This window comes from Dermacentor andersoni, chromosome 10, assembly GCF_023375885.2.
Source record: "Dermacentor andersoni chromosome 10, qqDerAnde1_hic_scaffold, whole genome shotgun sequence".
NCBI lineage: Eukaryota > Metazoa > Arthropoda > Arachnida > Ixodida > Ixodidae > Dermacentor > Dermacentor andersoni.
Window position 1 is genome coordinate 95,485,080 of NC_092823.1, and position 24,363 is coordinate 95,509,442.

The following is a 24,363-nucleotide window of genomic DNA, read 5'->3' on the forward strand; positions in this document are numbered from 1 at the left end:
CGCTCGCGGGTTTCTTTCTCTGTTGAAAGGCATTGGCATTGGTTTGACGCGTTCCACTTGACTGCCGGCTACGTGCTACTGCTATGCTTCCCCAGTCGTCATAAGTGCTCCAGGCCCACTAATCGTTCGGCACTCGTCCACAGCAGCGTTCAAGAGGGCCGCCGTCCTTTACGCTGAAGAAAGAAATCACATACGGGTGGTGCGAGAGTGGCGACTGCAGCAAAGCGAAATTTTCACCTGTGACGACAAGTGAGAAATTTCCCACGTGCCAAAGTCTGGATGCTTTCCGAAACTGTAGGCTAAGCTTGCGGTGTACGTCGCTGAAATGCGTGATCGGTCCCTGCTAGTGAAGTGCGACATGGTCATGAAACAAGCCCGGACATCCACCTTAATTTTAAGGCCCTGCTCCGCCGTGAGTACGATGACGATGACGAAAGTATGGCGTACACAACAGATGTCGCTGACTCGTGGCAGCTGCTCCGCGACCAGGGAGGTGCTCCAAGCGACGTGACACTCTAGGACTTTGTCTTCAGCGATGCTTGCGCTGTGACAACTGAAGAGCTGGACGATGACGCAATAATCCAGAGCGTTACAGATACAGAAATGCAGGACGACGACTCAGACGAAGAACTCCAGGCGGCAAGTAGCATAGCTACACCAAAGCAAGTCATGGATGCGCTGGATCTCTTACGCATGTATGCGGGCGCGCACTCACAAGAGCAAGCCTTAGCAGCCCTGTCAACCTACGAGCGCCTTATAACCCCGACGCTTATTAAAAAGCTGCAGATGAAGCTGACGGAGTTCTTCGCTTCCACCTGAGTTGCATAGAATTGCTCTACGGGAAGTTAAATAAGATATTCCAGCGTTCATGAATCAACGTCATCATTGCTTTACTGAGCGCGGTATCATCCGATGGCTGCGAGTGTTAAGCGCTCTAATGGTAAGTGGTGGCCTCATGGATCCACCAAGTGAATACAACTTCCAATTTTCTTCGAAAAAATATTCAAGTTGATAGCTCTGGTATATGCACTTTTTTTTTGCGCCACGGGTTGCCATGTCTTCTTGAAAGGACATTTTTTTTTTTTAGTGATGACAAATGATGATGATGGCACTGATGGCCACATATAGTGGCAGCTATGAGCACTAGGCGCAGCGCTTGCTGCAGACCTGCTCTTCACCGTACGCGTAATGGAGAAAAATGCGTTTGTATCCGCTGGCTATCAGGCATCACGCTCCTGGTTGTGTGATTAGTTCCGGGGTTTATTGGTTATCTTTGTGATTATGCTATTTACAAGGTGCCATATGCCAAGAGTGTTCCAAGAACCTGCATCTTTATTTGGACTGCTGAAACATGCGAACGTCGACTTGACGAAACTCGCGATTTAACAAAATTTTCGTCTGCAAATTGGACTTCGTTATATCGAGGTTCGACTGTATCTTGCTTCTACCCTGTACAGGTGCTGCTTGCACAATTGTGCTCACGGCATGCCCACCAACTTCTCTGCACTTATTGTCAAAGGCCTGATTTTTAGAACTTGTTTACAATCGTTGTAAGGACATAGATAGCATAAAGCTTTTGTTATTTGATCCAGTTTCTGGTAAGATATTTCAAAGAAATGCAAATACTTTCAGAGTGGCTCAATTTTTTTACCCTCTTAATTATTCAGAACCACCTGCATTGCTGTCACCCACTACACATATTATAGCAGAAATTTCAGCTGCTGTTGCCTGAATATCTTAGAGGGACACTAACGGCAAACACTAAATCGACGTGGATTATTTAAATACAATTCAAGAAACCTCACAACGCTTGTTTGGTGCCTAGAAAATATTTCATTTCCGAGAAAATTGCACCTATAGTATCTGAATACCTTCATCGCAATTCAAATTATCCCGTCATCCAACCGGGGCAGGAGTGACATTGCATACACCATCAACATCCTTTGCTCCCGTCGGTGAGTAAAAACACACCCATCAGACAGTGGTACGGTTTTTTGCATAAAACGCAAATGTGTGGCCATAGAGAAACAGCCAAGACAGAGCGGTGAATTCGCTGCTGCAGCTTCTTTTAGTCAAGTGGCGTAGACCGGTCAGGCATCCCACGGCCACACATGAAAGTGGGATTCTCTGCTACTTGCAGTTTGTGCGAGTTTCGCAAACCAGTAAAACCGGCATGGCACTGCTTGATAACGGAACTACTGAAATGCCTAATCGCGGGGGGTGCCGACTCGAGCGAAAACAAAACCTTTCGACCGTCCGCATTGTTGTCAAGGTTAAAGCCAATGATTTCTTCTTTCTAAAAATGAGATAGAACTGGACAAGTAGCATTTTCTGTCATCTCATAATGCAATATAATGATGTTTTTATAGCGAGTGGTTGAGTACTAGTCACAGAATATAAATGAGGAGTACCTACGCCTTCGGGCAAGTACTTAAAAGTCCCGGAGGAGTCTCTAAGCTTGTCCTGCATTTACCTCAATTTCTTGATTACTAAGGCTCTGTTTGCTATAATCATGCCTTAGATATTCTTGTGCACTAACCTATCATTTTAGCTTGACTTACTATTTTCCTTTAGTGTTCCTTTAAATAAAAACTTTGTCGTGAGTGGCACAAATCATTCTGGCAATAATTATAGGGCAGAGAGCCTATATACAATTCAAAGAGCATTTACTTGGGCATGTTGGTGATCCATAGCAAATTTTCTGGAGCACATAAAGCGACGCAGGACTGAAAGGAATGCTGTGGACATGTCATTCCTTTGGGTCTTGTCTCTGTTTTCGTGCACTAAAAAATTTACTGTTGACAATGTTTTTACCAAAGAAAGCTTAAATTTGTCTTGTTATGGTTTTTTGTTTTCATCGCAGACCCTTCGCTGAAAGAGATGGTGAAGAAGATTCTTCCTCTTTGTAGCCACTACTCAACAGTTGTCCGGTTCATAGAAGGTGAGAGTTTCCCAAGCTTGTACTTAAACCTCGATATAAGAGTCTTAAAAATTGACATTTTGTTTTAATGAAATTCAACCATGTATGCAAATAAGTACAGTCGCCAAAAGATTTTTCTTTTGTGGAAGGGGCTGTAAAATGTTCCAAATCATCGGGCAGTCGGAAAAAACAAACAATTTCAACGAGAAAGAAATGTAATTGTTTTGAATTTGAGAGTTGGCGGGATCAAAGGTAGTTTTGTGCCACCTGGACGATATCTTTGCAGCGGAAGTACAAAGAGAAGCTTTCGTGTCCTTTCCACCATCGTGGCAGCTGAGTGCAGGTAGAGGGGAATGAACACTTTTGCTTCAGTGTGTCTTCGAAACTCCTCATTACGCAACCTCTACCACTAAATGCACTGGAAGACGACAAGACAGATGCAGTTTCTGTTTCGTATCAGGTTGTAATATTGCTCAGACAGCTTTTAGAACAATTTTCGCGAAACAAGGCGCCAATTACAATCTGGTGAATACGGTGATCTAATTTTTATTTTTGTCGCAGGGGTTACTGGTGGTCATCCAATACCGTTAAACATCATTATAATGAATTAAAAAACAGTATTGAAGCTTTTACATCTGAGTGGCCTATTAGGGAGACAATGTGCAAAGAAAGTGCTTGTGACCGCGCTCGAAAAACTGGACAATCGCCCCTTCACAGAAGAGAAAGTTCTAGGACACTGGTCTAGACGGGTTTCGACACTCAAGGTCTTAAGGGCTTTGCTCAAGTTCTTAAGGACATGTGAATTGTGCGACCGCCTTTGACTATTGTTGCGTGTAACATCGCATTACTGTGTGCATTTTTCTTGTCTTTTCTCTCTTCTTTCTCCTTTTATTCCCTTTACCCCTTTCCCCAGCACAGGGTAGCCAGCTGGTATTTACACTAACTAACCTCCCTGTCTTTCCTTCCCTTTTGTCTCTCTCTCTCTAACCCCTCTCAAATGTGCCCAAGCTCCTACATTTTTTTTGTGCATTTGCTTTGTTTCTTTGCTATTTCTTCCCTCTTTTTGTACCCCTTGCCCTTGCCGCAGTGCAGCAAATTAAACCAAAAGCTCTTCCAGTTAACCTCCCTGCCTTTCCCATCTCATTCCTCTCTCTTCTCTATAATGAATTAGCACCTGACACGAAATTACCTTCATTATATGCAACATTGGTTATAAAGATATGTTTGCTACGTTCCAGTATCAATGAGAAACACTTTTGATTTCCTTTATTATCTCCATCATTTCATTGCATCCGTGTTTGTTGTATTGGAGTTGAACTGTTAAACAGCCCAGCATGTTTATCTCCCTCAGAGAAGCAGGGGCATGGCCAGGGCATGGTGAACCAGGCGCTGGCCGCAGCCATGCGGGAGCTGCTGGACGACTACCTGGTCCTGGTCACCCAGCTGGAGCACAAGCTGGTCAACCAGGGGGCGTTGACCCTGCCTAAGGCCTGGTTCTACGTCCAGCCTTCCCTGGCCTACATGAGCGTGCTGGCCACATGTGCGCAGGCTGTGTGGGCGGTGAGCGTCTTGAGTCTTCGTCTCCGCTATGGTCGGGCGCATTTCGACGCCATTTTGGTGGCTGCAGCACGATCGTTGAAGCCATGTTGGCGCCGTGGCGTCAACGTCATAAGCTTGCCTAATGTCCACTGCATCATCAAGGCTTCTCGTAGCGATTGCCTGTTGTCTTCTGGTCTTGCACCAGCTGGTTCCATGTTATGACAACAAATTTCCTAATATTATTCCACCACCTAGTTCTCTGCTGTGCTCCACTGCACATTCCTTCTTCTCTTACCCATTATGCAACCCTTAATATCCATGTCTCCATATCTGCGCTAGAGCATTGGCTGTCACTGTGTCAAGGCTACACTGCAGTTTTGCCTTCTGTTAGTGTCACGCCTGTGGTTCATCATTTAAATTTTGTTGTAATGTAGAGTATGCGAAAAATAGAAAACAGAAGAAGGTTTGGCTATAATATAGAAAGAAGCGAAGCATGTGGGCCTGCAATGAATGCGTTGTTCCGATGAGGCTGATTTGTGCTGAAGGGGTGTCTGCACTCGAGCCTGACTGTGATGATAATGTGCAGTGTAAATTACCACTGCAGTCACAACTGGTAACGTGTGCTTTGGCAGGGCTTGCCACGTGTGAGAGGTATATTAGAACCTATCGCTCAACTCATTCGTACCAGTCGGATGGCACATTTCTACCATTGTGCATCAATATAAGAAACATGGATACACAGTTAAACCTTGATATAACAAGCTTCAGTATAATGACATTCTCGATATAACAAAGCATTCAACTTATAACTTCTGGTCCATAGAACACCGTGAATTTCGAACCTCAACTTAGTGAAGTGCGTTCATGCATGAGTTGAATGTAACGACATTTCACTGCTGCCACGAAGGAATGCCGAGACAATAAATGGAAGCTGCCACAGGTGCAGATGGTCGAATGCTTGAATCGCACGCTGCAATTGGAAAACCAATTTTGAATCGCACAGTGCCTAGATTGACTTGTCGCCAACGTAGGATGATCAGTCTTAAACGGCATATTATAACGGACATGCAGGGCACAATCACATAACTTGCAGTACAAACTGCGCTGGTGGCAGCACAGCGCATATCCATAAAGGCTGGTCTGCTTCCGCGCTGTGCTCATTTCTACCTTATCCTGATAAACACGCGTAACGAGCACTTCGACGTTCATGAGGTGCACCGCGGTCCCACGGCCAGGCGACACTCGCTTTTAGGGTTATTTTAGGGATCAGTATACAGTCAACATCTTTCAGGCTCCCCAAGGGCCACAGAAATGGTTGCTTAGTGGCTATGGTGTCGGGCTGCTAAGCACGAGGTCGTGGAACCGAATCTCGGCTGCGGCAGCCGCATTTTGATGGCGGCGAAATGTGAAAACATCTGTGTACTTAGGTTTAGGTGTACGTTAAAGAACTCTAGGTGGTCAAAATTTCCAGACTCCCCCATTACGGCGTGCCTCATAATCAGAAAGTGGTTTTGGCACGTAAAACCCTCCCTTTATTTTTAAGGGCCACAAAAACCTCTGGAACGCCAGGCATTCTGAAAAGAATGAATCCATGCCTTTTACTGCTTCCAAGGGCTCAGATTGCCCCAGGCACATCCAAAATAGCTCTGAAGGCCTGCCAGTAGTTGCACATTTTAGGTTTATCAGTGCTCGTGCTGTGACAGGAGTTAGTAGGTGCATGCATGTATATTTGAGGAATACATACTGTGTCCTATGGCAGTTGCCTCTTTGTTATCTTGGTATGCTTCACCGCAATACTTCGCTTATGCTTTGCCGCGTAACGTTACTATATTGAGGTGAAGCTGTCTTTGGGGAAACAGCATTATGCAACATCTAGTGCTTTGTGAGCTTCGAAGCCATTGGCGAGAATTACAAGGACGACGTCAGCACCATTGCTGACAGTGGCAAATTCTTTGAATGAAAAAGACTGCACCAAACAGCAAGAAGCTTGGTAGCGAACGTCGAAGCAGGTAGGCCTAGCGTTGCCGCAGTGATGGCTACAGCTGCCAGCAAATCTGCGTGAAAGAGCAGCTGTGCAAGGCGACGAGGTAATCAAAATGATGGCAATAGTGGCTTCGACAATGCTGACCGGTGCTCATGGCAAAAAGTCAAGAAAATCGGATGGTGAAGGCATCCATTTCTCGTCAGTTGATTCTATGGACTACATGGTGGTTTGGCAAAGGCATCCGAATTATCAGGCGTGTCCGAAAAATTTGGCATCCGGAAAATTGATTGTTGTGTACATCAAAGAGCATTCTGCAGTGCGAGAGATTCACGGCCCTCGTGCCAAGAATCTGTAAACTTTTGTGAATTAGGCGTGGTCTTTGAGAAACGAATCGATAAATTTCCACTTTTTGTTATCTCAGGAAATTGTCAAAGACTTGCAGATTTTTCAGAAAAGGTTCAGATAGGCACATTTTATATTTCATATTATCAACATATCAAACTTTGCCGTTATGCTCTTTGAGTTTGAATATCAGGTATCAACTGCATGCGATAATTTGTTTTGTCAAGGTCGTTTAATTGTAGTGCTTTCTAATCATGTGCATGTTGTCACCAGCTCACTGCTGTTTCAATCCATGTGGCCAGGAAAAAAAGTGGAAGCTCTTGAGCGTTCAGCCTTTTAACGAGGAGTGACTCTCCAGCCCTGCATACTCTAGAGCCTGGCGAATTCTTTTTCAGAGGCAGTGTTATGGAGGCAAGACTCTGGGTACGTTGCACAAACAAGCCACGTCATTGACTGGGTGAGCCTCTGTTCTTTATCGTATTTTTAAAAAAGTTTCTTGACCTATAGCTGTGATTAAATTGGCAATGCCTAAGGCCGTACATTTGAAGAATGAACCCTATATGGCTGCGTGCATATGCGTCGCACATAAAGCATTCAGTGACAGCACGTTTTTCAGAAGACTAATGTCGCTGCGTTTGTTATCTTCTTAAAATGCATTTACAATTCGTTGGGCTTACCGAACGATACCATGACAATCCTTAACAGGCCACGCCTGCTGGCTGATTCTAATATGCATTGAGGTTATTTTTTTGTAATATGCGGTCACCACATAGAAGAGGACAAATTCTGCTAGTTTTTCCACGTACCTGCTGCGGAAGCTCTGTTGCTGTGTTGCTGCACTGCCGAACACCACATTGTGAATTCGGTCCCAGCCATGGCTGGCAGCTGCATTCCAGTGAGGGTGGAATGCAAAGAAATGCTCGCATACCATGCATTTGGGCGCACGTTAGAAAATCCCAGGGTGTCAAAATGAGTCCAGCGATCCCCAATATGGCATGCCTCATAATCAGATTGGGGTTTTGGCACGTAAAACCCCAGAATTCAATTAATGAACTTTCAACACCAGAGGAAATCAAGGTCTGGTGTTTGGAACTGTGTTGTGTGCACACACTAAGGAACCACATGCATGTGCCATGTGTGAAACAAGAGAAACAATTAAAAAAGACGCTGTCAGACCATGATGACAATGCACTGGTAGATGCACTAGCTGGAAGGATGAATGTTGTGAATAGGAATGTTCATTGGCTGGAATTTGGCCTAGGGGGAAAAATGCAACACCTAGATCACAACTGGTTTAATACCTTCACTGCCAAGAAAGTGCTCTGCAGGTCACTCTCCTGCGATGTGATCCATGTCAACAATGGGGCAGCCATCTTAGCCCTGACGCTGCTTCCTTCAGATTTGCATCAACATGTTGTTACTGGCTTTTCTTTCTTTTAACCACAAGGACAAGTCCAGCCAACTATCGGATGAGTGGTGAACGTAACTTGCCTAGCTAACATGACAACTGTGCGGTGTTGGGACAGCCCCCGCTTAAAGAAGCGACAGAGAGAATGGTGGTGCGTTTGTTTCATCACCTATTAAACGCCTGCAGTACACTTCCAGTGGTACTACGCCACACATGCTTATTGTGATAGGGTTGGCTTTGATATGTAATGCTATGGGTGCTTTATCACAGCGTGGTCTTGCAGGCGCACCCATTGGTGGCTATGTTCTTCACTGAGGCTCTCCTCACGCATTCATTCATTTCCGATACTCATTGTTATGAGCATCCCAGCACCCACGCCAAAGCTGGAATCATTAGTAAACTCGCCTCAGCACTTTCCGAAAAGCCCGAACCTAAGGCGTAGATATAGTATGGTGTAACACAGACATGCACCCTGTGTGGCATAATTAGGCCACACTGACGAATATTTGACGGCTTGCAGTCCATCATCTGGTGCTGTCAGCATGACCGGCAGCATTCGGTACGCTTTGGCGCAGCTGGCGTAGGAATAGAACATGTCCTACCTCAGGCCAGAACCGCTAGACCAGAGTGCATCGTGCGTAGCTCGGCTGGCTGGCGACATGCTGCCCTACAGCTTGGGTGCACTGAAGCAAGTGTGCCGAGTTTGTGCCTTCGCCAAATACCAAAGTGCTCACTCGCCAAGCACATGGGCACGTGTGTTGTGGCAATAGCTAATCACCACCCTGCTGCCGACCACTTTCAACGTGCTGAACATACGGGGGTCAAATTTTAGGTTATCCTGGTGTTGCCGGCATGATGTGTACTGTACAGTTAATCGTCGATATAACTAACTTCATTAAACAAAATTCTCGATATAACGAAAAATTTTACTTTTCATAACCGTTTGTCGATAGAACACTATGTATTTAGAACCTCAATATAACGAAGTGCGTTTATATGCAATTTCACCATTACGAAATTTCACTGTTGCCTCAAAGGAATGCAGAGATAATAAATTGAAACTTCCATGGATGCAAATGGTCAAATGACTGAATTACAAGCGACGGCTTGCAAATGCACCTCTCAAATCGCGTGCTGCGTGACAAGGATGACCACCGAATTGGAGCCGCATCGTGTTGCTATATAAAGTCCAAGGGCGATAAAGATCCGATCGCTCCCTGTGCAGTGTGTGCTGTAGGTGCGCGTGAAGGTGTGCGGGGTTGGGACAAGAAAGCATAGCTTTCCCACGCAAGCAATGGGAAAGAGGTGGAGGGGAGCAAGCTCGAGGTAACATGATCAAGCGCATACGAGAGGGCGGGATGGGGAGGGGGTGTAAGTTTGTGCACATCTTGATTTCTGGTACACGCCTTTGCCATAGGAAGACGGCTTACGTGATGCCACGCCGTCTCAGCCTGCCCACTCTTTGCACACACGGCAGATTACCTCTAAAGCGGAGTGCGCTGCTGTGTGCACCCTCAGCCGCCCTTACGGCCGTGCACAGCCAAGGCCAAAACATGCACCAGAAATCGAGACGTTTTGTATCGGGAGATTGTGTAATCTCGAGTTTCAGTGACCCATTGGAGCGAGAGGCAGACAAAGCATTCACTCCCCGCTGCTGGCGCTTTTCATGATAGCGTCGTCCATCAATGGGCAGCCGCCTGCGGCCCTGAAAGGGTGCAGAGAAGGCTTCTGTTGAAAAGAGGGTGTTTGAAAAGTGACTTACCGCTCTGCTTGTGATCTCCACACATAAGTGAAAAAATTTGGCTGAGATGTTCGCATCAGCGTATGCTATCCACGGAATGCGTTTTTCCACCAAGCCCAAGAGGTGTTTTAGGGCGCGATCAAGCGCATACGCTTTTAGCAATCGGCCTGTACATTAGACTCTATGGAGATTGGGTCAGAGATTCATTACAGCTGCATTTTAAGTGCGTACATATCAACAATGTTTTACACCACTTGAGGTTTGTGCTGTTTAGTTTTGTGCAATCCTTTAACAGCCTCCCAAACTTCTTGCAATTCTCTCTCTCTCTCTGCTAAGCATAAATCACTGCAATTCTCAGTGAAAAGGTTGAACAATCTCATAGCAGTGGCTGACTAATAGTCTTATAAGCAGATTGACTGACAGCCTTGAAAATGTCCCTTTCAATTTACCCACAGTGACACCAAAGCAAGAGACATCTGCTTGTTCCTTGCGAAAGCGGTGAGTGGTCGATGCAAAAATTTCATTTTCTTTCTAATTTAAAAAAAATCATCTACTGAAAAAACCTGTCTGAGCCATTTAATAAGGGAGACATCAAAAGTAAGTGCAAAAAATCCGACAAAATGAATGTTAATGAGGGATGTTCTAGTGAACTTTCTCAAAGGCTTCTTAAGTAGAATGTTCCATCTTTCAGTGAAATTATTTAAAGTGTAATTCAATGCAGTGTTTTGGAAACGGCATTGGTTGGACATCGTATTGTGCAGCAACATAATTTATCTTTGCTTTCTTTCTTCTACCTTCAGGCATCTGTACCATATTTCAACATGCTCGAAAGTTGGGTCTACAGAGGGTGCATAAATGACCCATTCAAGGAGGTTGGTCATATTCTTCCTTACCTATTTCTGTTCTTGTTGTGTTTTTTTCCCATAGTTTTCATTGAAACTTTCTGCCCACACATTCTTCATTAATTGCGATGACGTCAGAAAAAGAATATACAGTGCGTGTGAAACATTTCACATATTATATTCTCAAGGAAAAAAATTGGATGGCTTTGTCATGTTGAAAAATTTTTACTGCCAAAACAGCAAGAACGGAAAGTACTGGAAGTTCAAATTGTAGAATACTTTTCTTTTTACTATTATGCAGCTCTAAAAAGAAGCATTGCTTTCTCTTGTTTTATCAGTATAACTGTAAAATTGAATCGTCACGCTCATCATGCAGTCGGTTTTCTCATGCCTGTTGTTTCTCTTGGATGAAAGCAGCTGACTTGACCGGTATACACAGAAAATCACTGAGCTGTTTCAGGTCCTTGTGTTACAGCTTTTGAACAGTGCACTTGTTCTTGGTTTGTCAGTTATTGCGTCTCGTGATCTCAGAAATTGTGCGTAAGCTCTCTTTCTAAGGTGTATCGAATGCATCACCAAGAGTAGGCTCTTCATTTCTGTGCGATTTCTTACAAATGAAGTTATGAACGTAATTCGCTTGCACTTCTGTGTCTCATCTTGCCTCTTCTGAAGAAAGCAGACAAAGTATTGTGTTTCGGGTCTTGTCTCCTTGCTCTCTTGCCTCGCAGGTCACAGTACACGGTCAAAGGTTTTATAGTGAAACTGTTAGGTGGCAGTTGCATGGCGCTTTTCATGCAGCGGCCAGCGTAGGTCGGTGGTGTGTGATGCTGTAGCCTATATAGAACGTCGGAGAACACCAATTAACACAGCCTGTGTTACAGCCTTGAAGTGGTTGTATGACGAGGCTGACAAATTGTGCTGCCGGCATTGGTATGGTTGGCACAGAATACAGGAATGTGCATTCGTTACAATGGAGAATAGGAAAAGTGCTGAACTATGTAGTAAAGCATTTGCAAAGACTCTGGTAAAGTCTTTGCTTGATTTCAGACAGTGTCAAGCCAGGACCTTAACTCTCCAGAGGGACGTGCGAGCTCACTTTTTCGCTGTCCTTCATGTGAAAGTTTCTTGGATTAGCAGGTATCTGCAAGGGGCTTTTTTCTTTAGTCATGGGGACCGGATCAGCGCTGAGTGCGACTGAGACGGCTCATTGTTGCTAAGGAAGCGAATCGTTTTGTGACAATTGTGTTGCTGAGGAACAGTGAAATGTGACGCCGAGTTCCACTCTTTCTTTTTCTTCCTCCTCTCCCACACTCAGTTCCTGGTGGGAGACAAGAGCCAGGTGAAAAAAGAGGACATGTCCGTCGACAACATGGACAAGTATCCTTGCATTGTTGTTGCCAGTCTCTCTCGTCACCATTTCTTTCTTGAACAGAAGCACCAGTAACACACCAGAAGTGCTCCAGAAGCGCTGTGACAAAGCATGTTCTGGGACATGTATAGGGGGCACTCCTGTTTGCCCTGTGTTGAAGCTTATTGCAACGCACCCATGTACAGTGAAATATCAGTACAACGAACTTTAGGGGACCTCAGCAAAGTGTTTGTTATTCTCAAAAGCCATTATAGTGAAAGTCCTAAAATGAACCATTTCGCGTGGCATTTTCCATAGATTTTGCTTTCATGCTCTCCTGGAACACCGTATAGTAACCGTAGCACATGCAAAAGGGATGCCAACAAGCCCGCGAACAAGAAACTCCATGTCGCCTCCAAAGCTCAACGCTCTCTTTTTCTTTTTTCACAAACCTGATGAGTCATTGCCTCCACAACAGAAAAAAGCCGCCGTCCGGCCCTCACCGTCTGTTTTTCTAAGCCCATGCACCACGCCTCCCTGGATGATGCTTCAATTTGTCACTAGGTCGTGTGTGTTATCTTCTCTGCGAGCCTTTCGCTCTGGTTGCCGTGAAAGATACACTAAAATCCAAGAATCTTCAGACTTAAGTATACGTCTTCATAGTACTGAGGTGTTATTAACATGACATGGTAATTCAATAACAATCGTTATCCTGAAAAGTTCGGTATTCTGAAGTTTGTAGCGCTGAAATATTTTTACTTTCAAAGTAGAAGTATTCAGCGAGGTATTTCCAAAAAGATTGATCGGAAGAGTTTGTTAACCTGGTGTTCGTAGTAACGACTTTTCACTATAGTACAAGAAGAAAGGCGTATTTCATTGGATGGAGGGCTGTAAAACGGATGATACACACATTGTAAGTGTAAACGTAAGCTGGCACCATTTTTAAAGGTGACGATATTGCAAAGGACAAACGTTCCCCATTTCTGTTGGTTTTTTACTTATTTAACAAATACAATAGAAAGCTGAGCTACTTAGTAAGAATTTGTTACATAAATATGCGACCAAAAAACACACAGGAGAGTTAGGATGTGAAGCCCGAATCTCGGCTGAAACATTGTAGCATAACGGAAGAAAAGTGTTCAGAACTCCATCTGCGTGAATGTCGTAAACGGCAACACACGCATGGACACACGCATTCTGTCTCAAGCGAAGATAGCAGTTCAACCGTGACAACTTATTGTGGAATGTAATTAAATGTTGACTTACACACATGCTCCATTGTTTATGCATTCAATTCAAAATGGACGACAATGTTTACGTATACGATGTTATTAGCTATACAGTTTACTTCAGTTAATTTGACCTTGATGGTGCCAATGAAACTGAATATTTTAACGCGACAACGTTAAGGAGCTCGTGTCGCAGAAAAGTCTGTGTCGGCATTGGCCGTGAGCGATAAATCTCAGAAGGCACTTCATAAATAAAAAAACATCTTGCAAGATGGGCTGGTGGGAATTGAACCAGGGTCTCCGGAGTGTGAGACGGAGACGCTACCACTCAGCCACGAGTTCGTTCCTTCAAAACGGGACAAAATCGCCTCTAGTGAATGCGGTGTTGCCTTAGAAACGTGCCGTAGAAAGTTCTACTGCGGTGTATATCGGTAATTATGACCATGTAACTTACAGAAGTCGCAGTTTCACGAGTAGCGAAGTACGTTTCTGCTACATTTCTTCTGCGCTCTGCGCAACGCAGAGCCATCTTGCGGCAAACACAGAAGACCCCCTCCTCGCAATGTACGGCGCTGCCCAGACACGTGGCGCGCCACTCGCCCCATGATCGCGTCCGCCTTCATCGCGCGCCGGGGCCTGCTATCTGGGCCGATCGCGACGTTTGGCTGACGTATCGCGTTTGAGTAGGCGATGCGAACGGGGTGCGATAACACTATCGCGTTCCACTGTTGAAGGCGAAGCTTAAGCGTCCTCCAATTTCTCTCTGCTGGGTCGAATTCAACAAGATGCAGAAGAAATGCCTTAACTCACCCCTTATTCATTTGGCAGCATTTGTGCGATTCTAACACACCCTAAATGGAATGCGCGTCCACTTTCTATGTGTACAAAGTAGAAAACTTATGTTTGTTACCCGCCGTGGTTGCTCAGTGGCGATGGTGTTGGGCTGCTGAGCACGAGGTCGCGGGATCAAATCCAGGCCACTGCGGCCGCATTTCGATGGGGGTGAAATGCGAAAACACCCGTGTACTTAGATTTAGGTGCACGTTAAAGAACCCCAGGTGGTCGAAATTCCCGGAGCCCTCCACTACGGCGTGCCTCATAATCAGAAAATGGTTTTGGCACGTAAAACCCCATAATTTAATTTTTTAACTTATGTTAGTTAAAGCTCCTAAACGAAGTAGAAATCTAATGCATATTCGATTTTTAGCAAGAAAATGGGAAGGGTAGAATATGTGTTGCACAATGGCAACCGGTTTCCTAAAGGTCGACATTGCCACGATACAGCCGTGTTATCTGGTAAAGCATACAAATGCTGCAACATGGTTTTGGTTTCTTATCTGATTGCACTGCGCAGGAAATCTTCCGCCCGATTTTCTTGAAATATGAGAAGGCGTATGTTAGAATAGAGTAAATACCATAATCCGACATTGTGACATTGCTAGAAAACCTTCCTAGGGCAGGCCGAAAATGGGGCGTTTTGAACAAGAGATGACGTGTGCGTTGTATTCACTGTCTCCTTAGCTCTGCTGAGACATGCTGCTGCTAAAGGGGCGGAGTCGCTATAAGGGTCAGGTGCGTGCTTGTTGTCTGGTCAAATTTGGAATCTATGGCAAAGGCCAATTTTAGAATAGAAATCACGAAAGCTTTTGCCCATAGGCAAAAGGTTGTGGCCCGTGCATGGGCACGGGCCACAACCTTTCACTGGGATGGAATGGGATGGAATGGACTGGAAAATTGAATTAGTGGAAGCCTGCTGTACTGAGGCTCAAACGAATCAACCTTCTGTTCTGCGTCAGAATGTTTTAATCATTGTGGAGCTTCAGTATTGTGGTATGCTGACCATCCATTGATGGGAACAGATTTCTGAAGTTTCATTATGTTCATCATAAAGAATGGCTACTCGATTTCCTTATTTTGGAAATTTGTATTGCTTAGAAACCACTTGCTTCACTTTTTATCTGTGTAGCTTCCTTGACCTGCATGTCATGACAGCTACTGGAACAGCCGGTATGCTTTGCGCTCCGAGATGATTCCGGGCTTCCTGCGGTCGCTAAAGGACCGCATCCTCATAACGGGCAAATACCAGAACGTCATCCTCCAGTGTGGTAAGTTCTCGAGCAAGCAAGGGATCGTTCTTGGAACATTCAAGCAGGTCTTGTGTTACATGTTTGCGTGTTGCCTGCTGAACTATGCTGGGGCCATCTATGACATAGTTTCCTGCAATAATTACTAGGGATAGGCTAATATTCGCAGTTTCGAACCGAATACAGTCAATGTCTGATTTTATTGCGATAGCAATTATATGGACACTCGAGGCACATTTTTGTTGTTTTTATCATTGTGATGGTCCATTAAAGTCCAAGATCAATAAAATCGTCACCATATGCTGTATGTGCAATTGAAAGCATGTGAGGGTGAGGCGATCATGGTGGCTCAATCTTGCACGCACAAGAGAGGAAAGCCAGGGAGGAGCATGCGTCTTCCATCATGCACAAGGCACCAGGGGAGGGAAGGGGGGGGAGGAGGGCATTCTACTCCGGCAGTGGCTGTGTATGGCACGGTCATGCGCAATCACATCGGCCCTATCTTGAAAGCGATCTGTGATGGGAACAGAGTGCGCTGTGTGCTGATAGCTTCCAGTGCTCTGTGTTCTCGCCGCTTGGGTCACGTTGAAGTGAGAGGCAGCACTAAGTTCAATTCGCTCAATGCTGCTGCCACACTTCCTCACTCCAGCATTTTGACAGCGAGTGTGCTCGGTCATCGAGTGAGATGTATTCATATTTTCTTGTGCACGGGACACCATGATTGTTAATTTAATTGGTAAGCGAATGTTTACAAGTTTATACGGCCGATAAAGCTACTATCTTTACATCGTATAACTGTTTACTGATCTACTATCTCCATCGATGCTTCGTCTTTCGGGCGAAACTGTGACTGAGGACTCCTTAGGGGCTGTAAAAATGTCCTAAAAATCGAGCAGTCTGAACAAATGAATGCCTGCCTCTTACTGCCCCCAAGGGCTCAAATCGACACAGGTACTTCCAAAATAGCCCTGAACATATGCCAGTACGCTTATTTGGCATAGCGGTGCTCGTAACATGAGACAGTGGGTGCACACGTGTGTAATTAAGGAATACACACTGTGTACTGTGACAATTGCCCCCGTGCCACTCTTGGTATGCTTCGTTACAATACTTAACTTATGCTTTGCTGTGTGACATTTTTGTATTGAGGCAAAGCTGGCTTTTGGGAACCTGCATTATGCAACGCGCCATGGCTTCCGAGCTTCAAAGCCATTAGCGACGATTACAAAGGTGGAGTTGGCACCATTGCTAACTGTGGCGAATTGTTTTAATGAAAAACATGGCACTGAACAGCAAGAACTTTGGCAGCAAATGTCAAAGTAGCCAGGCCTAGCGTTGCATTGTTGGTGGCTACGGCTGCCAATGGATCTGCCTGCGACAGTGCCGGCAGTGAGATAATCAAAATGGCACCGGTGGTGGCTTCGATTAATGCCGTTTCGGACCTGCGGTCATGGCAAACACTCCTGAAAATCAGACGGTGAACGTATTTGCGTCTGAAATTTCAAATGTTCTTATACATTTACTTCATCGAATACGTGGTGGTATGAAGGCATCCGAATTGTCAGGCTTGTCCAAAAAATCCAGCATCTGGAAAATAGGTTGTTGTCTGTATACAGTGGAACCCCGTTCATACGTTTTTCACCGGACCGGGCGAAAAAAACGTAACAGCCGGGAAAACGCAACTGTGAGGAAAGCTCCGAAAATGAATGAAAAAAGTGCAGCTTCAACTATAGACAATTTATTTCCACAGAGTGCGCTTAGGACTTAAAAAAGTCCAGAATGGTGGCTTGCCGTTTCTTTCGCTCGCTATAAATCGCCACACGTTTCTCAATACCCTGGAAGGCCGCATTGCTGTCAGCGTCGCTGTGAGGTGCGACGTACCTGCGGAGGAGGTCCAGAGCCGCGACGGCTTCTCCAAAGCTAGGATTTGGCAACTACCCAGCATCATGCGGCTCGTACTCCTCGCCGTCACCGCGCCACGGCAATGGCAACGGACGAACGAATATACGCGGGAAATTTTGCCCTCGTTGGCGTAATCATGCTAACGTGCTAACGATTGTTTAGTATTGCTGCGGAGCGCGCGCGTCCGAGCAGCCCGGTTGCGCGCAGCGCGGCGTGGGAGAAACGTAAACAAGAGAGGAGAGCAGGCCCGATAAGCGGAGCAACGCCACGAGCAACGCCAACTTCCGGTTTCACTTTAGCTTCACAAAGAGTGACGTCGGGGCCTCTCCCGAGTTTCCTTCCTCCGTGAGTCGACCCGTCCAACAACCAAGCGGTGACCGTAATCACAGTGGTGATAGTAAGATCATTTTTCACGAATGGCCACTTAGTGGCGGCCTCTCGAACTGGCGTGCGGCTTCTTGCAGCCAGTTCCATAGCCAAGCCCGGCCAAGCCCAGCCAAAACTCGTCAAAAGCCAAAATGGCGGTTGGAGCGCGTTGTCTACTTTAGCCCAGGCGGGTTCGGGGTGCTAAGTTGCGACGTATCATGCGGGAACGTTTTCACAGCTACAACGTAACAGCGGGGTTTCTTATACATTGGATCCTATGGAAGCTATGCCGGGACCGGATGAAAACGACGTAGCAGCCGGGAAAACGCAGCAGTGAGGAACGTAACAGCGGGGTTCTACTGTATAGTGGTTTATGGACAAGAAGTTATAAAAAGTTAAATACTTTGCTATATTAAACTTTTATTATATTGAAGTTTATTCTATGTTTAACTTCCACTCGTGCGTATACTCATTCACTGACTCAGCTCATCTGATACAGACACTGTCACTAAAGGAGTTGCTATTATGGTCACCATTTTGTTTAATATGAGAGTCTGCGACCAGAGATATGGTTTCATCCTGTGTCGACGGTATCTTCACATTGACAGTATGAACTAAATCCTGCGACACTTTTGCATACACTCCATCCCCTTTGTAGGCAAAGGCTGATCATGCTGCCAGCCTTTGCCTACAAGACTCCTGTAAAGTCCACTCACCAGTTTCACCACCCATTAGCCTCTCCATCTGGGAGGCAAGGTTCTGGTGCCTGCCCTGACAAGTGCGTGCTTGCAGGAAACACTTGCAGGCTAATCTATACAGTTTTACATGAGCGTACTTGAATGTGTAAAAACACGGAAACCACCGAACTGAATCACCGAAATCAGAACTCGTCGGATGTACACAACTCAGATGCAGACTTTGCTCTCCAATGATTGTGGTGTTGCAACACAAAATTTATGAAGGTAATTTGACATCAAAAGTGACGTACAATCGCAGGGCAAACGCCTAGAGCCAGCATTTATCTCTGGAAATATTGTGGGACTCGAAATATGGTGACTAGCGTTTTGAGATAATCTTAGAATTCATTTTATCCCTTGTGTACCAGATGTTGTTTTCGAAATAACGAATTTAAATTTTCTGCAAATGAATGAGAAAAAAATATGGCAGAAATGGGATAAATTCTCTGCAAAGTTTTTTCACCATGTGTCAAGCCCCTTAGTTAAGAATTTTGCTCATTTCTCATCTCTCACTGACCCATGCATGGTAGCCCAGATGCCATGACATTGCTCTGCTGAGCTACAGATTGCAGGTCCAATCCTGGCTGCTGTGACCGCATTACGACGGTGGCAGAATGCAAAAACGCTCGTGTAATGTGCATATTTCGAGCCCCTACACTATGGCCTGCCTCATAATCAGATTGTGGTTTTGGGGCATGAAACCCAAGAATTTAATTAAACTGGCACTGATGAGTATGTGAATAATAGCCATACTGTCAGGGCTGTTTACAACATGAGGCATCCTTAGTCGGCAGGCATCCAGAGATGCAGCGTCAATGCGTAATCCCAGCTTGACACAACGTGCGAACATTTGCGATACTTTAGGGAAGTGTAGAGATTTGCGACACCAAGTCTGCAGAAGTTATGTATTTAGAGTTTGTGGAACCACAGTTTCTTGTACTAGTTACAGGGTGTCTACCAACTGGTAAAACCGGGAATTCTCATGGATTTTGAGTAGTCTGGAAAAACTGAGGAAAAACTCAGAATTTGTGCCTCTGTAAGGGAAAATCAGCTGTAATTTTATTGAAAGGGTCGAAAGTCGCGGTAATGCCAGCTTGAGTAACAGACAAAAATGAGAAGAGCTCGGAAGATGGGGACTCGCACGGCACTGCTCTAGCATCATGTACGTTTTTCTTTCTTCAAAAGTCGATGCTGTGTGTGTCATTACGTGTTCCTGTGTTTGGTCCTGTGCTCATTTTTCCATGCATTACGAACTTGCACAAGACTCCACCTTTGTCAGCCCTTGTCAGCTTTCCTGAAACACATGAAACAGTTGAATCTTGATTTCAACTAGCTGATGTCTTACTGGTAGTGTAGTTTGAAATTATGGTTTGGTAGTAGCGTGGCTAGTCATGCACCACCATTTATTTCATTACACATAAATTGTCATTGTCGTGACTGCCAGGCAACTTTCAGAAAGACAGTCGGGGAAAAACCTGCAAATATCAGAGAATTTGGAAATGCCAGTGTAGTGGACACCCTGCAACAGTCACGTCCTCGTGGTGAACATATTCCCTACGTCAGCCGGGAGTATTTATGAGTAGTTGTTGTCCCCTGTAGGCCAGAGGCCGGCATCATGCTCGGGTGACGGCCGGCTGTGCTACTCGCTCGACGAACGCGAGTACACAGAGAAGATTGACACCGTGTACCACAAGGCAAGCCGCATGCTCCTCAACCTGCTCATGGACAAAGTGGACCTAATGGGACGCCTCAGGTGGGTGGCAATGTCTTCCTCCCTTCTAACTGCTTAACTTTGCTGCTACTGCATTGAAAGCCTTAGGAACAAGCCTGCACGTGTAATGTAGCGTGCATAAAGCAGCGGGGCCATGACACTACCAACGCATCTTTATAATTTTTTGTCATTCTCTGTCTTGTTTGTCCAGCCTTAATGCTGCACAAATGTAGAAGCTTTCTAACTCATTGACTGCCAGCATCCAAACCATTTGTTTCTTGCCTGATGCGTACATTAAATATTTGTACTTGTACTTGCAATGCAAAAATGCTTGTGTTCCATGCTTTGAGTGCATGGTAAAGAACCCCAAATGGCCATTTGTGACCTTTTCAATGATCTATACCTTTCTGTGCATCCTTAACTGTTTTACCGCCATTTTCTTTCCCTAACTGCTACTTACCCCTTGCTGGGTTTCCTTTTTTTTTTATTTTGCATCTTGGTTCAGGGAAAATTTCATGCTAAATTGATGAGCTGGTTCCTCATCGCTTTTGTTGGAGTCAATCAACAGTTCATAAGTTTTTGCCTCTATGAAAGTGCAGGCTGACCTGCCAAGCTGACTAGACTGCAGCGCTTCCTTATGAAGCAATAGAGCACTGAGACATGTTCATTACCTGCTGTCAGAAATTTAACCTAGAAGTTCTGGGTGTTTAGCTGACCTCTCCATAGATGGCACCAGGGGTCTGCAGTATTCTTGCATTTTTTTTTTTAGTTGCTTCAGGAGTAGCAGGAGAATGTGAGTGTTATTTTGGGAGAGGCAGCAACAGATTTAATTTGACGCAGGTGTAAGGTTTCCACTGACCTCCCTTCATTCATTCATTCATTCAGTTCAATTCATTTACTTATCATTCATACATGAATTTGTACAAAAAACTGTAGGACCAGTAGCCAAACGCTAGTGGAGACCCATAATCAGTATACGTATAGCAGCAGCTACGAAAAAATTGTACAAACCTAGTGCTTGGTGAAATAAGTGTTAAAGCATGCAATCACACAAAATAAACTGTATTATTCTACATACATATGCATGTATATAAGCACAGATACACAATTTTTTTATATGCAACTGTGTATATACAAGTCTTTAAACAGAACCAATTATTACCATAACAACCTGTGAAGTAAACCGACCAAGAATTGAATCACACAACTTTATATAAGTACGGCTTTTTAATAGAAAACAAAATTGTTTGCCATTGTTTCCCTCAAGAGATACCGAATTTCAGGTTTGGTACCATGGAACTGAATCTTATCATTCACCATATGTGGTACAAGAAACTGGGGCAACCTTCTGCAGGTCGGTGAAGCACTTCTTCCTGATGGACCAGGGTGACTTTGTGGTCCAGTTCATGGACATGGCGGAGGAGGAGCTTGGCCAGAACATCGATGACATTGTGCCCACCCGCCTGGAGCTGCTGCTGCAGCTGGCGGTCTCCACCAGCTCAGTTGGCAACGACCGATACAAGGACTGTGTCAAGTGGGTTGGCAGCTGTGGGCCTTGCCTCAGTCGTTGCATGGTGCATGTTGCTGTTACCCTGTCAAGCCATTATGAGTGTACTTTGAAACCAGAATGCAAGCCCATTAGACTTGATTGTATTTAATCCTCGTTGCATTTCCTTTTGATATGATCATGGCAGAGAATAGGGAGTGAGCATCTTTTGCTTTCCATACAATATGAATGATAGTGCTTTCATGTTATGCTTTCTTTTTACATTCCTTTTTTATTTTCCCTTTTCGAACTGCTGTATCAAAGAGATTCTGCTGTATTTGAGAATGTGGCACCAAGGCATAAAAGTGGATTTAGGAGTCTTAGTGAGCTGCTTGCAAAACTATTCCACCTGCTTGATGGAGGTTTTTCCTCTTTTTACTTCTTACTATTATTTTGTCTGTGGGTTTTTGAGGTACCATCTATAAAGTGGTAGTTTCATGCATATTCATGCAACGTTGAAATACTTTGCATTGGGCAATTCTTTCGTGACTTGACAATCCACTCATTTGTATCTGTACTCTTTGTTGGAGCGAGAAGTGTGATGGGATAGGACCTTATCGCACTTGGACTTCATACCGAACATGATGTCGTTCCTCTTCGGCAGTCACTCTTGGTTGGGCACTGCGCAATTAGAGAGGTGCATCTGCAAGCATCCACTTATAATTCAACCATTCGACCATCTCCTTCCGCAGAAATTTCCATTTATTGTCTTGGTATCGTTTTGCAGTGGCAATGAATTTTTTTATGTTGATATCGTTATACATACACTTCATTATTACAATATCATAATATTATATCTAAATACAGGGAACGTCTGATTTTTCTAACACCGTTGACTGTGCAAATGTCTGAAAAATTGGGTGGTCTGAAAAAATGAATACGTGCCTTTTACTACCTCCAAGGGCTCAAATTGCCACAGGCACATCTTAAATAGCACTGAAGACCTGCCGGTACACTTACCAGGCCTATTGATGCCTATACTGTGACAGGAGATGACGGGTGTAGGCTTGTATAATTAAGGAATAAATACAATGTCCCGTGACAATTGCCCCTTCCTACTCTTGGTATGTTTCACCAAAATACTTCATGTATGCTTCACCACTTAACAGTGCTGTATTGAGGCGAAGCTGGCTTTAAAAACTGGTATTATGCAATGCATTGTGCTTTCAGAGCTTCGAAACCATTGGTGAAGATTTCAAAGGTGGAGTCGGCGTTATAGCTGACAGCGGCAAATTCTTTCAATGGAAAACAAAGCACCAAATAGCAACAATCTTGGTTGTGAATCTCAAAGCAGTTAGGCCTAGCATTGTCACGGTGGTGGCTACAGCTGCCAATGGATCTGTGCGCGAAAGCGCCTGTTCGAGGTGGTGAGATAATCAAAATGGCACCAGTGGTGGCTTCGATAATGCCATTTCAGACCTGCAGTTAATGGTGAAAAATAAGGAAAATCTAGTGGCAAAGGATTTTTGCATCCAAAATTTAGACGCTCTTATACATTGACTCTAAGGGGGTATGTGGCGATGCCACGAAAGCGTCAAAATTATTGGGCATGTCCGAAAAATCGTACATCCTGAAAATTGGTAATTGATTGTACATGGTATTCTATGGAAAAGAAGTTATAAACAGTTGACTACTTCTTTACCCCCTTCAGTCATGGCGTACACATTTGTGGATGTGACTTACTTTTGCCATTTCTCTGCAGTGGTTGCAAGAAATAGACAACGAACATTAGCCTTTGAGTAAATTGAACATTCTGCTTTCCTAAAGTACGAACATTTCACTTCTGAGTGATATGTACCACTTCAGATGTCCGCTTTGGTGAGGGCACTGCCATGTTTGACGGGACGTTTGTAGTGTGGCATTTTGGTAGTAATTGCGATATATCTTTTTTTTCCTCGTAATGCTTGCAACCAATAATTAACCTGTGCATGTAATTAAAGTGGGTGATTCAATATTCCTAATGAAGAATTGTGGCATGACTGACTGTGCAATAAATGAATACCTAATTACTATGTAATTATGATCGGTCAATATATATAATGCACAGAGTCATTCACCCACCATGGCTTACTTCCTATGAAGTCTCCAGCACCTCGGCATAAAATTGTGTAAATTTCACACATTTATCGACAGTCGATCGTAATTCATGACTGAAGAGGTTATATTGGGAATCTTATATTCAATTTTATTACATCGATGCTTAACTTATGTCAAAATGTACTGAGATGAGCACACTGATGTTGTATGCAAACACAAACTTGTCATGCAGGCACCAGATCTTGGAGTGCAACCTCGCCTCCCAGATGGAGAAGCTGATGGGTGACGAACCTGGTACGTGAACTTTACGGGAGTTTACGGGCTAAGCCAGTTCCCACTGAAAACCCTTCATTGTTGAGGTGTGACGGCAAAGGTTAACAGTGTAATAACATTAGGAGATAGGGAGCAGCGTAGACCAAAGAACAAAAACAGGCAGAATGGTGGTCTGTGCTCGGGGACCACCTTTTTCTTGTCCTGAAAGTGAAGCAGGGAGGCCTTTTCACAAGCATTGCACTGCCAAGTCTGAGCGAGTTCGGGGTAACCATCACATTTTCTGGCTTTGTGTGGCTTGCTTGCTTTCACAAATGTAGCCACATAGAAATCTGTGATTCTCACTCACTATTTACA

At 44.6% G+C, this 24,363-nt stretch overlaps 1 protein-coding gene across 2 annotated transcripts in view; it reads left to right on the top strand.

The window, feature by feature from the left end:
• LOC126544408 (gamma-tubulin complex component 2-like) overlaps nt 1-24,363 on the top strand; it is a 66,277-nt gene that overhangs the window by 13,610 nt on the left and 28,304 nt on the right. For both annotated transcript variants that reach the window (XM_055062555.1, XM_050191722.2), the window contains exons 8-17: nt 2,864-2,941; nt 4,272-4,480; nt 7,181-7,242; nt 10,390-10,432; nt 10,735-10,806; nt 12,092-12,153; nt 15,346-15,458; nt 20,042-20,195; nt 21,508-21,687; nt 23,969-24,030. In XM_055062555.1, coding sequence (XP_054918530.1) covers nt 2,864-2,941; nt 4,272-4,480; nt 7,181-7,242; nt 10,390-10,432; nt 10,735-10,806; nt 12,092-12,153; nt 15,346-15,458; nt 20,042-20,195; nt 21,508-21,687; nt 23,969-24,030 — 1,035 coding nt within the window. The remainder of the gene's footprint in view (nt 1-2,863; nt 2,942-4,271; nt 4,481-7,180; nt 7,243-10,389; nt 10,433-10,734; nt 10,807-12,091; nt 12,154-15,345; nt 15,459-20,041; nt 20,196-21,507; nt 21,688-23,968; nt 24,031-24,363) is intronic.